The sequence below is a fragment of the Sceloporus occidentalis genome, unplaced genomic scaffold (genome assembly GCF_023333645.1).
Source record: "Sceloporus occidentalis isolate IW3139 unplaced genomic scaffold, rSceOcc1.0.p SCAF_44, whole genome shotgun sequence".
NCBI lineage: Eukaryota > Metazoa > Chordata > Lepidosauria > Squamata > Phrynosomatidae > Sceloporus > Sceloporus occidentalis.
The window spans coordinates 5,965,610-5,982,963 of record NW_028317024.1 but is presented as its reverse complement, the minus strand read 5'-3'; the positions used below and the strand labels follow the sequence as shown (position 1 = coordinate 5,982,963).

Genomic DNA, 17,354 nt, shown 5'->3' with positions numbered 1-17,354 from the left:
CAGTCAGCCAGTAAGGGGTTGGCCCCTTATAATGCATTGTTAAGTAAAATAGTAAATTTACCTGCCAAAATAATGGAAAAGAAAATAGTGTCAAAGAACATAATAAATCAATGCACTTCTATTCCACTGCTTTAAAAAACAATCCTGTATAAAAGATTGTGGCAGTTAATGTATGACCATGTTTTATGATTTAAAGCTGTGCTTCCATCTTAGAATAGGTCTTATTAATATACAAAAACAACATTTATTATTAGATAATAGATAAAAGAACTTTTAGTGAATATTCATATACAATCTACTCACTGAATATATGGTGCAGACCATTTTGCCATAGAAACATTACTAAAGACTTTATGACATTATTAAAAGAGAAAATCTGGGGCGGGGGGGTTCTGTAGGTGTCATGTTTTATTGTCAGTAGGGTATCTAGCATGGAAGAATTCTATAATATTTGCATTAGTATTCCTTAATTCCTGTTTTCCTATTCTGATTGGTTTATAGTAAATCACACATCCACTATAGTTATGAGTCACCTTTCCTAGCTGGACTTTGGACACGTAGAGGGGGTGCTAACCTGAGCTGATGTTAGAACCAAAGCCAAATGTGAAGCCAAAGTCTCGCACAACTGAAGATATATTTTACCATTTTTTTTATAATAAGTGGTTTCCATAAGGATGTCTGATGCCATTTATGCAAGTAATGTGAAGCAATCAGGCTGTGTTCTGATCTCCAAGAGGCTTTCAAGTCATAAGAACTAGGTTCCTAAATATATATACACATATATACAAATATATACATGTGTATATAAATAAAATTTAGTAACTTGGGAAAAGTTAAAATCATTCAGTATCAAAAAGTTAAAATACCTTTTGTTACAAAAAGTAAGCACCAAGCAATAAAAAAAAATGTATGATTCATTTGCAAAGTTCTTCCTCTGTTAGCTATTGAAACAGGGACAAAACAATTAAATTAAACTAAATGTCAATACAGGGATTGTGAAGCCTTCTTTTAGCAAACAAGCACAAAATAAATCAAAAGGAAATCTAATAAATGCTTAAAGGAAAACAAAAGATTTACAATGGGATAAATAGCTCTCACAGTGCACAACAAAAAAGCAAGGAGCTTGTACAAGGAATTTATTTAGATGGATAAAAATGTCAACACATTCTTAAAGGAAAGTTCTGTTTTTTGGAACCAGACCATTGGGCAGTGTCACGTTGCGGAGCCTGATTACTCAAAAGGGTGATCTGCCCTTGTTTTTGCAACACACCTGACCTCCGAGAATTGCCTCCCTAAGCCTGGATGGTTGCTCCCTAAGCCTGGATGGCCTAGGCACGAATAAGTTGCTGCCTGGAGATCTGATAATCAACTGTGATTTCTGGAGCTCTGGAGAAGTTTGGCATGTTTCCAGGTATACACACAACTGTCAATATGTATTTACTTGACTTGACTTGACAATGACTAGCTGTAAACGATTCAGTGGTGCTGGACATATGGGAGAGGCACCAGAAATGCGGTTTTCCAAGGGTGTAAGAATTCTTAAGGCAACCCCCTGGACTTCAGTGTGAATTCTGATTGTCAAGTAGAGAATGTACAGGATGAATATAACTGCACATTTAATTACTATCTCTCCCTACCATGCAGGAATAAATGATGGCTCATACTGCATAGGTTAATGTTGGCTTCCGCTGCCGTGTTCAAGAGATAGCAGCTAACTTAATCTATGTGGCTACCACAGTTCATAAGAGTTGGATTTTTATTGAAAAAATTGCCTTGAGAACAACTACTGGTTTAAATTATTTTCTACACAATTAGAACACTACACGCACAACTATCTTCTTGCGATTCTTAACAATATTTTATGTATGAGAGTACAAAAAAACACTAATAATTGCAGTGTTCCCCTATAATATAAGCAGCATGATTAATTAAGCCACTATTAGAGCTGGTACATAATGTAATTAAACATAATTTTTGGTAACTTACGTTCTTGGAAAGATGTGAAGAGCATCTGAAAGCGACTTGTCCGGCTGCCTTCATCTGCCCACATTCGTATTACGCCAAGCCCTGTGCGCAGCATAACATCATTAGCCACAGTGCTGCAAAATTTAGCTTTCAAATCTTCCACTGAGCTGCTTCCATCATACACAGCCACAAAATTTCGTTTACATTCATTTGAATTTTGCATTTCATAGTCCAAAAAGCGTAAGTATATCTGAAAATAAAGAAAGTACAGTTTGTGATCACGTTTTGGCTATTACACATTGATTGAACATTCACTGCTCAATCAGTAAGTACTTCAATTATCTGCTATTCAACGCAAACCATTTATTAAACTGCACATTGCCTCCATCCTTGATGAATAGAGGGTGTTTATTTGCCAAAGGCATCCAGAATGTCTCGCAATACATCCAACCATGATGGAACAGCATTTATGCAAAGAAATGAAAAGTTAAATGATTAGTAAAATGTTTTAGCTTTCTTTAAGTTTGCACAAGGGAATGCATACTTTGAGGGCTATAGAGGTTTTAACCAAAAAAAACAAACAAAGGGTATCTAAAACTAACATTTAACTGACATTTACACAATAGATTTTTTTATTAAAAATTAATTAAAAACGTTTAAAAAATGTATATATTTCTGCAGACAAAAGCAGAAACCATTTTTATGTGTGTATATGTATGTATATATATATATATATATATATATAATCATTGGTTGTTATGACTGTGATTGATGGGTCCAACAACCTATGGGAGTTTATCCTTACATTCACTCTCGACAATCAACATTTACAAGGGGAAGGGACAGGCATTAGATATATAAGTGTGCTGACACCATTTTAACTTGTCAGTAGCAGCAGTAACAGACTGATGAGAGTTAATTAACAGGTTATTTCAGTGCAGAAAATGTACTGTTGTAGGGTGGATTTGAGAAGCTGTAGTGACTACTGTAGTGTTCCTAAGAGTTTAGTTGATTAACACAGTTGCCCATTAATGCTATTAGCCAACCCTGTAATTTTTGGGCAAGTAAATTCTTTCAATCATATCATCTATTATTGAAAATATCCAAAGCAATTTTGCTGTCCGTGCACATGCCTAGCAAATACTAATATATACTGTACATTGCGAATTCTTTGGTTTACGTCGTACTCTAGACTAGTGTTGACGCCAAATTATTAACATTAACAGATAAATGGTGCTTTGTGGTTGCAATGGTTGGTGGAAGTTTCTCAAACTATTAATCCATTTATGAAGCATGGCTGAACTGACTGTTGCTATAGTAACCTATTGCAATTGTTACAAGACAATTTTGCAGGCAATCAGCTACACTAAAGATCTGATCTGGCCATAAATAGCTGTCTTAACTAATATCACAAATCAGATAACCATGAGGCCCCAAAAGAAAATCCTTACCACAACTTGGACAGCCATCATAAATCTTGGGGCCCAATACATGATTAATGCCTGGGTACCCATCAGCCCACCTATGTTCATCCCACTGCTCCACCCATAACATGTGGATATACACACTCATACAAATGACATACAGTAGCACCCACAACACCATTCGCACACAAGGAAACACAACACTCTTAAATACATGTACGCATCCAAAAACACTAATAAGCACCCATTGACTCTAAAACTGAAACATGAATCTCTAAGAATGAAGAGGGACCACAAATTAAACAAATTAAAACTTATGCGAAAAACCTCTGAATATTTGTTATCAGTTAATTCATTGAATTAAAAGTTTTTAATGATACATACAATAAAAACATACAAATTTTGTAATAGACAAATGTAACATTTTTCAATCGACAATATAGTCGAGCTTCTTAAGAAAATGTAGTAATACATTGTAACACCGTCGTATTAAAATAAAACAAAGTGGTTGAACAGTCATATGAAGTAAATTGTTACAGACACGTGTGGCGGTGAGTGGCGTCTGGTGATTGAACTGAATTTTGTTTGGAATATTACTCCTTTTGAAAGCCCTTATAGACATAAGCAATCTCTCCTGTTTACAGTTTGTACCCCCAACGATGTTATGGTGACACCACAGGAGTCCAAATGATTGTTTATTTTTAATATAATTTTTTTTTTCCATTTCCTTTTGTTTTTCTATTTTTTATTAGGTCAAAAGGTTCCAGTCCCCCCTGCTCACTCATTTACACTCAGCATTGTTGTACAAATATGCATTTACTCCGCTGTTCAGTTGTTTAATTTTTCTTTCAATTGTCCTGTGAGACTCTTCATACAATCTACTTTTCACTTTCCTACTGCTTTTTGTTAGTCTTTGATAAATCAAATTTTGTTTTCTCTCTGTGCTGCAGTCATTTGCTTAATCACTGCACCAATGTCCACTTGTACGTCAGTGTTGTTACCTGGTTTACCCTCAGTCTCAGCCTGTCTTCTGATATCATTTCTAACTTTAGAAAGCTACACTTTCATGACATAGAGACATTTTTAAAAAGGCAAATATGCTCTGAGAAGGCTGTGAAGCTGGGGAAAATATTTAGTCATTCTTATTAAAAAAATACAGGTAGTAACTACCGTGAAAAAGAAGTTGTTAATTCATATATTACTGATGCGTGCATAGTGAAAACAAGAAGGACTTTGGTCAGGCACATTTTACTTTAACACACAATGGATAGGATGGATTATTGCTTAAAATACAAAAGCTCTACAGTGAACAACGCAACAATATAAAACAACAGATTTTGTAACCATATACCATTCAAAAAACCCCAAAAAACAGAAAGAACCGTCTTTTGCATGGATCATTGCTGGTAAACAAAGGAAACTTGTAGCTGACTCACTAGATGATCAATAGCTGCTGTTAATATCCAGTGGTAGACAGACATGAGTTGGAACATGGACTCATAAATTATACTTCCTTATATCGTATATACTATACTTATACAATATTATATTTTAATGACTCATTTCTAAACAAGACCTGAAAAATAAATTACTTTATTACAAACATTCTATTGACTCAAATCAGGTAGATCAGGCTGTGGATTACTCATTTAACTCCTCGAACAAAGGTAAGAAAAACATTTCTAAAATATCCCAAAACCGTAAACTGATTGGTGCCTTCACACCAGGTAAATTCTCATATACAGTATAATACATATAGTACATTAATAGTCATTTCCCCGTCTTGAGGCTAAATAACATGCTATAAGAAGTGTATTTACAGTTTAATTTAATTTAGTAAGGAAAAAAACTGACCTTGGACCTTGGTGGTGCTCGGATATACCATTTGCAGTCAACTGCTTCATCTGCAGTAGCCTTTCCTTCTTTTAGAATCTGCACAGATTCTATTATTCCTTCTGGTCCTCCCATCTCAAATTCGCAAACTGGAAATTCAACAAAGAAAACATAAAGAACTGTTATGTATCTCTATATATGTATATTAACAATTTTTGTAGTTGGGGTTTGAAGTCAAAGGTAAGGAAGCAGACATTTTCAGGGATCCAAAACAGAAGGGTTTCTGGAACTTTATTTTAATGCTGCTTTGCAGGAAAAGGCTGTTCAATGTTTCCATTTGTACTTTGGAGCCATGAGTAAGTTGCTGGAAATCGACAGAATGTTGTAGGAGGTGTGGAGAGCTAAGGTGAGCATACTGGTCAAGTAGGGAGGCAACTTCCCGGAGAAGTGGTTGTGTAGTAGGAAAGAAAGGTAAAAGGTATGTTTGTAACCAGTTTCTGTCAGTCAATTTAGATCAGTTTGCATTTTAAGACTGATGGGTACTGCTATCACATAGGAGAAGAAAGCAGCAGAGATATGAAAAGTGTTCAGTTTGTCAAGAAGGATTTGTAGTGCATTGAGGCATTGGCATTTTTGGCACAATCATTTTGACAATTTGTTATGCAATTGGGAATTGTTTAATATATATATTTTTGTCTTGGTCCAAAAACTACTGAGACTGTTTTATCAAAATTTAGAAATAACGTTTATTATGATTGATCTTTGGATGAAAAAACCCTGATAGACGTGAGATTAGTTGGACAGTTAGTAATGTTTGCACAATTGCTTGCCAGCATATATTTCCAAACTTTTACAATGGATAGGTAGGGATATAGATCAATAGTATAATTTATATGCCATGTAATAAACACTTTACTAACCTGGTAATGGTTTCAGAACCCCAAGATCTTTAAAATCTGGATCTGAACAATAAGAAAAACAGAATTCTGTGAACACAACATGTCAGGCATTTTCCTAAAATATGTTTTGGGAAAAAATACACTTTTGAGGAATATATACACATATTTTCCAACTGAGTTCCAAATTCAAATATTGGTAAAGTTGTATATGTTGTCCAATTTTATGCTGAATCTGTTACTAAATAACGTTTTATCCACCGGGCCATTTAAATAAATATAACAAGTTCAAATGACATAAAACAAATATATACTATATATATATATATATATATCAGCCATTTTTAAATGGCATGAAATAATAACAAGCTAATTTAATTATTTAGATATTGTTTTAAATTACTTTAAATAACTGTAGAAATAAACAATCTGACCGATAGAAACTGGTTGATAAATCAGGGAAACACTGAATACATTTTATGCAAATTACAAATTGTAAATTTTTGGGGCCTGCCACCACTATCATTATGGCGATCTGGTTGGTGCCTTTCACAGCCAACATCTCACTCCTACAATGTGATGCTGGCTGGTAATGAGAGCAGGTGGTAATTGCCCCTGGCCTGCCCCAATTTAAGATTTTTTGCCAATACCTGAAGCCGTTTTGAGCATTTTGCCTGCAATTCCACATTTAATCATGTATAGACACCATTTATGCTACATGAAGGCTAGATTAAAAAAATAATCTCAACATATTAAATATGCATTAGGAAAGGAAAGTCTATCTCTCCTTGTTGGTAAAGCTCACTAGATATAAGCAAATATAGGAGGAAAATAGCATGTTCCAGTCTGTGGAGATTACAGCTGGGGTTCTATGGCCAGTTAAATGAACACACATTGTGATATTTACCTCATGTGACCAGCTGCCATGACACACTCTCCCATGAGTCTTTACTCCAATAGGAACCACCATGGAAAAATATGGAGTATTGTACCACTTTTCCTCCAGCTTCAATCCTTATCAGACTTCACTCTTCATAATGCATATTTAATATTGTGAAGCAAGAATTTTTTCTTATACCACAATTGCTATGATTAGCAAACAGAATTCCAATCAATTAATGGGCCACTAAATATTGCCTTAAACTGTCTAAGTGGGCTACATGGGGAAAAAACATATAACATATTATGACAGATTGGGTGTTGTTTGTAAAGATTAATTCTTGTGCAAGTTGCTCTTATTTACCCTTGCAACCAAAGACCAATTAGCAGAAATGTAATAGGTTGTTAAGGCAATAACACACACTAAAATTGTTAAGAAAAATCTCATTATATTTACCGTATATTAAAATATATTTCAAAATTATAGGCAAAATGTACTTAAATATATGTGTATCTTTAACATTAACAGCTTGATTTCAGCAAAAAAGGCACCTCTCTAACAGCCCACTATTCAGGTTGTAGATTATTAAAGCAGGTTAACAGGCTGAGATAACCTAAACTGAAATTGCTGCAACCTGCTTTAGTAGAAAGAGAAAGGTTAAGCCCTATGTCCATGATGATATCATCAATTAAATGCTAGTTTTCTAACTTATAATTAATGTTTGATGAATTAACTTGTGTTTTGTACCAATCATTATGTACATGTAAAGACATTTGCTATACCCACGTGTACCATTCACTAGATTCAGTGTTCTCTCACATTAAATAAATGCTGCTATTTTAAATTTGATTGCTGGTATCTTACATTTCTACACTGGGCTAAAGCTTCAAACTACTTGCTGAAGGATGATACCCATTCTTATTTTTATTTCACTGTTTAAATATGTTAGGATTTGCTTCAGATATTAGCATTCATCAACAAGACATAAGAGGCTGTATTACAGTTGTAGGGATAAGAAAATGCCATTTTAAAATCAGTAATCTCATTTAAACCAAATCGCAATCATTTTGCTTTGGGTATGGTTTTCTCTATGATTGCTATTGAAGCCTAGAGCAAATATTTCTTTTAAATGTGATTACTAATTTTAAAACATTTATTTGTCATACCTGTACTAAAGTCTGCTATGAGGTACTGTCGTTATTGACATTATCTAATAAGTCATAACACACTTTAATTTCACAAACAAATACTGTTTGCTATGGGGCATAAATTCAAATATAATAGAATCAGGGGGAATGCCTTTATTTTCCATAAATATGGAATTTCCACTGTAAATATGAAATTTTTACAAAGAATCACAGTCATTTACACAGCCTGTCCTTATAGTCATTTAAGCAGGTGAGGCCACATTCTTTCCCAGTGAGGCAGATAAAGCCATGCAGTTCTAATCGACCCCTCACTCCCCCTCCCTCGTAACTCACATAAGCACTGGCACACATATTTACACACACAATCTTCTCATTTACACAAACTAACACACTTATCCTAACACACATATATCTACTTAAGCTTATACATACTCACTAACACGCACTTCCACCCTCATGCTAACACTAACACATTTACACCCTCATACCAACACACACACTTACGCATACACACTCATGCTCATACACATACACTATATGGACAACAGTATCGATACATCTGACCACTGGGACTTTTAGGACATAAAATTCTAAATATATAGACATTAATATATAGTTAGTCCCCTTTTGCAGCTGTAACAGCTTCCACTCTTCTGGGAAGGTCTCCACAAGACTTTAGAGTGTTTCTGTAGACATTTTTGCCCATTCATCCAATAGAGCATTTGTGAGGTCAAGCACTGATGTTGGACAAGAAAGCCTGGTTCACAATCCCTGTTCCAGTTCATCCCAAAGGCGGGACAAAAATTCCCACAGAAACACTCTAAAGCGTTGTGGAAAGCTTTCGCAGAAGAGTGGAAGCTTTTATTGCTGCAAAGGGAGAGGGGCAACTAAATTTTAATGTGTATGTATTTAGAATTTGATATCAATAATTTTGTCCATACAGTGTACACACTATTGGTAACACACATACACATTCATGATCACTCACACACCTATATTCAGCTCGCACCTGCTTTTAAACTGAATATTAGTTGTTTATTTCGTTTTCTAGTTTGTTCTTTTAGTTGCTTTTTCTTTTGTTAATCAATCAAAAACATTTGCTAAGTTGGGTACCAATAAGATTAAAAAAGGAGCCTAAAGAAGGATTTCTATCGGCACTGCACAATAAAGTTCCCCTCAGTAGCGTATCAGGGGGGGTGCCACCACGCCGGCACCCCTCCAGAGACAGACAGTAATGTCCACCGCTAGAGAAGCAGGCCTGGTTGGGAAGATCAAGGATCTCCCTCTAACCGGCTGAAAAACAATCAAGGGAGCGGGAGGTCTGTTAATACAGAACTCCGATCCTGCTCCCTTGCAATGCGTGCAGTGCGTCGGGATTTGCTGTGATATCCCGGCCCACAACCCTGAAGCGGCTTAAAAACAATCAAGGGAGCCGGAGGTCTGTTAATGCAGACATCCAATCCTGCTCCCTTGAGATGCGTGCGGCAACTGATGCTGTGCATCAGAATCTGCTGTCATATCCTGGCCCCCAACCCTGAAGCTGCACCCACCACCTTCCACGCTCACTGCACAGGAAGGACAGGACACAGAAGAAGATGAAGAGCCAAGAGGAAGAACGAAGAGGAGGAGGAACAGTGACAGAGGAAAGGTAGGAAAACATTCAGTGAGAGTGGATTAGTATGTGTTATAGCATGAATGTGTAAGTGTGTGGGGGGGTAGCATGGCATAGGGAGGCTCCAGCTTGTACTGGCTGCCTGGGCATGATAGGGGTGTGATTTCTGTTAGCCATTATATATATATATATATATATATAATATTGTTGTTGAAAATAACCCCCCCACACACCTTTAAAAACAAAAAAAGTAAGTACCACACCAAAATTGGACAGAAAAATGCAATAACAATATATATAACAATCACACTTCTATCATGCCCAGGCAACCTGCTAGAACCTGGGCATGATAAGATTGTGATTGCTGTTAACAATCATATATATTTATATATATCTTAATATTGTTATTGATTTTTTTTGTATAATTTTGGTGTGTTACTTACTTTTAATAAAAGTGGGTTTTTGTTTTTTTTAAAGGAGTGTGGGGGGTCATTTTCGGTTTCGTCCAAGTGAATGCTGAATTTTCGGTTTCGGTCCAGAATTTTCATTTCGGTGCATCCCTACTATACTAAGCCAGACACTGATGTGGTAGGCCTACACCACATCAATGTTTGGCTTGGTATATAGTGATAGGGGTTTTGCTGCATTATTGTCAATGTCTGGCTTAATGTATAGTGATAGGGATTACGCTACACCATCATCAATGTGTGCCTCAGTATATAGTGATTGGTGTTATGATGTACCCGCGCCAATGTTTGCCTCAGTATGAAGTGATAGGTGTTAAGCTGTACACCCGCCAATGTTTGCCTCAGTATAGAGTGATAGGTGTTATGCTGTACCACTGTCAGTGCATGCCTCAGTATATAACAGTAATCCTATACCACCATCAATGTTTGCCTCAGTATATAACAATAACAGTTATGCTGTACCACGGTAATTTTTTGCCTCAGTATATAATAATAACAGTTACGCTGTACCGCCGTCAATGTCTGCCTCAGTATATAATGATAGCAGTTATGCTGTACTACCGTCAATGTTTGCCTCAGTATATAATGATAACAGTTATTATATACTGAGGAAAACATTGACGGTGGTATAGGATAACTGTTATCATTATATACTAAGGAAAACATTGATGGTGGTATAGGATGATAACAGTTATGCTGTACCACTGTCAATGTTTGCCTCAGTATACAATGATAGCAGTTATGCTGTACCACCGTCAATGTTTGCCTCAGTATATAATGATAACAGCTATTATATACTGAGGCAAACATTGATGGTGGTATAGGATAACCTATCATTATATACTGAGGCAAACTTCGACGGTGATATAGGATAATAACAGTTATGCTGTACCACTGTCAATGTTTGCCTCAGTATATAATGATAGTAGTTATGCTGTAGTGGTTGTATCAGGGTAGCAAAAGCCATATTTGATTAACAAAACGACATTCCAAACATGACAATGTTAAAAAAATACACACTGCTTTCTTGTGAAAGGCATTCAATCAACTAATCTCAGCAAATTTGCATCTGTAATTTGAGATTGACTCACTATTTAATCTTTCTAGTTTATATTGTGTTCCATGCCATGCAAAAAGGTCAAATACACCACATGGAGGTCACCAACAGAGAGCATTTCTATCCTGCCCCTACTGCATTATGTAACATCATGTGGTCAGTGGCTACTAGGAGACACATAGTCTACCTCCCCTAGAGGTGTTATACAGACTAAAAGGTTAAAATACCAGCATTTGAAATATCCTGCTGAGTCTAGTTTTCAAACAAATATGGGGTAAGTTGAATTGGCCTGCTTCAAAGATGTCCCAAATACCACGAGGGCAGAATGACCACATGTCAAAATTCCAATCTGAAACAATCACACTTCCCAAATGTAGGGGTATTGCTGTATTCAGGTGACGCTGCTGAACACACACTGGGGTGTTGTTTGGCTGTGGCATACACCACAAGCTATAAATTCCAATTTTTTAAATATGCGCCTCCCACATGTGGTCTTTTAGTCCACAAATAACCCAACAAACTCACACAGTTGGGGTGCCAATGCATTGGGGGTGCTCAGGATGTGTTGCTGAACACATCTTGGGGTGTTCTTTGACATGGACATATACCAGGAGCTGTAAATTCATACCTGATGTAAAATGTGTGTGAACAAAAAAAAAACAACACCACAAAGTTTGACAAAGGCTGGTGGTAGAATTTGTCCATGGAAAGAGTTAAAATACCAGGATTTGAAATACCCTGGGGTGTCTAGTTTTCATACATTTGGTTTGATGGGGGGTAAATTGAAGTGGCCGGTTTCAAAGATGTCTCAAATAGAACATGGGGGCAATATAACCATATGGGAAAAAATGGTTTGGAAATAGTGATATGCTACTTATTATTGTTATTGCCCTATAACATGCAAAAAAGAAAAAACGAATTCTACATTTTATTTCTAAACTCAGGACAAATAGAATATATTTAGCAGGTTTTTTATTAGCTTTTATAGATGAGTAAAAGATTACAGGTACATTAAATGAGAAAAAAGAAAATGACAGCTAAACGCAAGCACCACAGAAATGTTACAACAACTATTTTCAACAAGGACACAAAAAATTAAAAGGAGGGGTTAAGAAGACTGACCCTAGGAGGAGAATCAAGGAGTCATGATGACTGTTGGGGTTCCCCTCAAATGCATGTTCCTTTGTATCCTGCCCTTAACTGTAAGTTGTGGATTTCAACATACAGAGCCAAGTACTCCAGTGTTCCTGTTATTGTTTGATTTCCTTTCATTAAAGTATGTTGCATTTTATTCATATCCATAAATATTATTAATATTCTTAAGTCAGGCCTTGATCATAACAACTACTAACAATTTAGATGAAGTAATGCATGTGACACTTATATGAATAATTATTAGGATAGTTGCAAAAAAAAGGTTTATTTTTTAATTATTTCATGTCATGAAAACTCGAGGATAATGTTTTTTCTGATGGCTCTTCTCCTTTTGCATCTTTTAGATGTATGGAAATAGATACAAATGGTGTTCCCTACAATGGGAGTAATTGCTTTTGCACAGTGTGTGTATGTATGTACAGTATATATGCAATTTTTGATAAGGTGCATGGTGTTATCTGTGGGCCTTACTGACACATTTGATGATTAAATATTTCTTCAATAAACTGAATATTAGAAAGTTTAAATGACTAAAGTGAGATAGGAAAAAAAAAAAAACATTAAAGCCACACGTCTAATTCATGACCCTAAATTTTTTGCTTGGTAACTTTATAGCAAAAAAATCATTCTTCTTATTCCTATTGCAGTATTTCTAAGACCTTTCATTCAGTGGTCCTGGTTTTCCACTCCTCAAAAGCCAACAACAGCTATACCAAAACTATAATTAACCTCACCAGTCTAAAACTCTTCATTATGCTATTCATAGACACTGAGTCATCTGTAGTTTTACCAGTTGCTTAAATAACCCATTGTGATAAGGAGACAAACTAAACTCTGTGTCATTGATTGTTTTGAAATTATAATGATAAATGTGGAATTAGTCTGAAAGATGTCTGACTCATGAAAACTCTCATATTATGATGTAGATAACAGATACACAGGGAACAATTTTGGGGACAATTAGTGTATAACATTTATCTCCTCATTTTAGTAGGTGTCAGATGGGGCACATGTTCTAGTCTGCACAGTAGTTATATCTGATGCAACAGTGGTCAATATGTAGTTTATTCTTGCCTTTTGAGTTTCTTCTCACTGTGTTGCGCTATGCGATACATTATTTTTTAGCCCTATACATTACTTCTGATAGAGCAACTGTGGAATTGTGAAGCAAAATGTCACTCAAGATTGTATGCTGATTTCCCCCGCTTTTTGAAAGTACACTCTACGCCACTTTGCTTTTACAAAAGACCTACATTAGTACCTGTTTTCGGTAACCAAAACATATCTTAGGTGGATTTTTGATTTACAAAAAAAGTACTGTAGTTTGGGGTAGCCGTATTAGTCCAGTGCAGTGGCGTACCTACCGGGGTCGCAGGGGTCGCGACTGCGACCGGGCCCCGGCGGCAGGGGGGCCCAACCCAAGGGGCCGCACGAAATCGGGCCCCGGCGGCAGAGGGGCCCAAGCCAAGGGGCCGCACGAAATCGGGCCCCGGCGGCAGGGGGGCCCAAGCCAAGGGGCCGCACGAAATCGGGACCCGGTGGAAGGGGGGCCCAAGCCAAGGGGCCGCCCGATACCTTTTTATGTTTTTTTTTTTTTGTTTTTTTTTAAATAAGGCAAGCCGCGCCACGGAGCTGGCGACGGCCGCCTAATCATTGATGCAGCGTGAGGGGCGAAAGCTCCGCCCCCTCACGCTCAGAGGATCACATAGAGCATGAGGGGTGAAAGCTCCGCCCCCTCATACAGACTGCAGGAGCACTGGATCGTGCCACAAGAGCTGCATGAGGGCTGAAAGCTCCGCCCCATCACACAGACTGCTGGAGCTGGAGCTGGAGCACCGGATGTCGTGTCAGTCACGTACATCCAGTTTGAAAATAAAACGGCTTCATCTATCACTCCATCAGCACTTCATCAGGGCCCCAAAGGAATAGGGAGGTAGGTCCAATAATGTATTTTAAAAAAAAAATATTGTATATGTCATTAAATTATTATTTCATTATTATTTCAATTATAAACATAAAAATAAATATATGTGTGTGTCTGTGGAGGGGGACAAAACGCATAAAGTTTTTTTTCTTTAAAAAATTGAGATTTCTAGATTTATTTTTATATAGATATACATATATAAACACATATATAGATTAGACACACAAGTTCAGCTCCCCAGTGTCACCTTTGTCCCCATCCAGCCAGGCACAGGATGGGCTGTTTGGGGACAAAGATGGCAAACCCTACGTGTGTTATCTGGGTGCTGGTCAGGTTCTATGTGGGCAGTGTGGAGGCCAGGGCTGGTTTTGGGGTGTGCAACCTGTGATCTATGCCTATAATTTAGGGGGTTTTAAATATACCTTTAATGCAGAGTTTTTATGTGAATTCTATTTGATCTATATCTGCAATGCTGGGTTTGTGTGTTATTCTGTTGATCTATATCTGCTATGCTATGTTTCCATACATTATTTATGTATTCAAAGAAAAAGGGGCGCATGTACAAAAGGGGCCCTATGTACATGCGCCCCTTTTTCTTTGATTATGTCCTTTGTACATGCGCCCCTTTTTCTTTGATTTCGCCCTATGTACATGCGCCCCTTTTTCTTTGATTTCGCCCTATGTACATGCGACCCTTTTTCTTTGATTACGTCTGGTCTTGAACATCCTGAGGAGTGTTTTGTCAGGTTGCTGCAGTGCATTGCTTGAGGAGTCTTGTTTATTATTATTTTTACTTTTAATTTTCACTTTTCAATTTGAACACATATCACGTGATAGAGTGATCTATATTTCTTAAGCATTATTTATGTATACCTGTATTTTTATGTCTTATTCAGTTGATCTATACATGAACGTACTGTTTACATGTGTTGTTTATTTGATCTATACATGAACTACAGGGAGTAAGCAAGAGAGGTATGGTTTAGTTAATGAGGGACAAGGGGACTCTGGGGATGATTACTGGGGAGAGTACCATGGTCAGGGTCAGAAGGAGGGAAGACTGCACCCTAATGTTAGGCATTTTTTTTTACTTTCTGTAGGAATAAATAGAACTGTGTAATTTTTATTTATCCAGAGATAAAACGCCATTTCTGAATTTGTAGTCACTTCAGTGGACAAAACATTCTAGGCCCTGAAATCAGTGAGAAGAAAGGTAAAGGTTTTATGTTATTTACTCTATTTCAATCTGCATATTTTATTAAAGATTATTAGTGGCACTAAATTGTAACATGACTTTTTTAGTGTATTGATGTACTCCCAATCCCATCACAAAAGATCTCATACATCTGCTGAGCTCTGAGGTCATGTTTATCTAGCATACATGGATGGTGAGGAGTTAATATTCTGTCTATTCCCTGCTATTTATTTTGGCCTTTTAACACTTTTGGTTCCTGGGATTGTAATGTGGTATTCTGTTATTGTAAATGAACAATTTAATATAGTTTTAAAAAGAATGATTTATAGCTATTTGGATAGTACAAAGTGTGGCTCAGATATTGTCAGGGCTGCTTTTTATTCCCAGTCTGGCCCTGCCTCCAGCCACCCAGTGTCACTTCTGTCCCCAATCAGCCCCTCCCAATGTCACCTCTGTCCCCAATCCCAGTCTACAAACAGAGGTGAGTCACTCTTGGGTCAGATGTCCATCTCTGCTTATGATTGGTTAACACAGCAATCATGCAGGTGAAGTTTTTTTTTTTTCTTATTTCACCCTGCTGCACTGTAAAATGTATATCTGTCCAACTCAACCTATAATCTGTGCATAGAGTTCCTTGCCTGAAGGGCTTGTGTACTATTATCTGTCATATACTTTATTTACAGATAAAATCTATTTTTCAACAATCATGTCATCCAAAAGTGGTGCTCAGAAACGTAAAAAGGCAAAAGAGGAGCAAATGAAAATTCAGAAACTCCCAAAAATAAGCCACTTCTTTTCCACCCCAACTGTGTCTGAGAGTGCTATAGCTAGTAGTGTGCAAAGTGAACAATCTGTGCAGGAGGAAAGTGGAAATGTCGTCAGTGAGACAGGAGTCAGTGAGGACACTCACTCTACTGAATCTCCACTGGTGGAAGACGACAATCCAGGTGAAGGCTGTAGCACAATGCAAGACCAACCAGTAGGCATCACCACCAATATAGACATTGATTCAGATTTGGAGAGCAATAGAGCAGCTTCAAGTGGTGGTATAGACAGTAGTATTTTAGGTGAGAAATATGTGACTGATCGGGGGCATTACCCAGTCACGATAACAGATGCAAATGTTAAAAAGTTTATATTGGCTCATGGCCCATGCAGACCTCCAGGACCTTTCCCGCGGGATAACGATTCAATGAAAAGGTGCTTTTCTGAGCACTATTATGAGCGGGTGACAAAGACAGGGCTTAAACTTTCTGTAATGTGGCTGTGTTACTCTCCAAAACTTAATGCCGTTTATTGTGAACCATGCTGGTTATTTGCAGACCGTAAAAAGGTGGGGTTTGAACCTGCATGGGCGAAAGGGATCCAGAAGTGGCAGAGGCTGTCTGCTAAAATTCAGAAGCATGAGTATTCACAAACTCATATTGAAGCTTGTCTAGTATATGACCAGTGGAGGCGGCATAAAACTGTAGATGAGGAAAATGAAAACCAGATAAGACGGGAAAAAAACTTTTGGAGGCAAGTTTTAAGTAGAATTGTTAATGTGACTTTAACAATGGCAATGGCTAATCTGGCCTTCCGTGGTCACAGAGAGCGTTTGGGGGAGGTGAACAATGGCAACTTTCTGACCATTATAGAACTGCTTGCAGAGTATGACCCAGTTTTAAAGGAACTTCTCCAGTTACCCCAGTCTCAAGGTACTGTAAAATACTTAAGTCCTAGAATTCAAAATGAAGTCATAGAAATTCTGTCAAGCAAAGTGCAGCAAGAAATTGTTACTGAAATCAAACAAGCACAA

At 37.2% G+C, this 17,354-nt stretch overlaps 1 protein-coding gene across 1 annotated transcript in view; it reads right to left on the bottom strand.

Moving 5' to 3' along the window:
- LOC149289625 (neuropilin and tolloid-like protein 1) overlaps window positions 1-17,354 on the bottom strand; it is a 61,095-nt gene that overhangs the window by 17,786 nt on the left and 25,955 nt on the right. The window contains exons 5-7 of the mRNA XM_089490380.1: window positions 6,143-6,184; window positions 5,244-5,371; window positions 1,987-2,215 (exon numbers count right to left, since the gene is read on the bottom strand). Coding sequence (XP_089346506.1) covers window positions 1,987-2,215; window positions 5,244-5,371; window positions 6,143-6,184 — 399 coding nt within the window. The remainder of the gene's footprint in view (window positions 1-1,986; window positions 2,216-5,243; window positions 5,372-6,142; window positions 6,185-17,354) is intronic.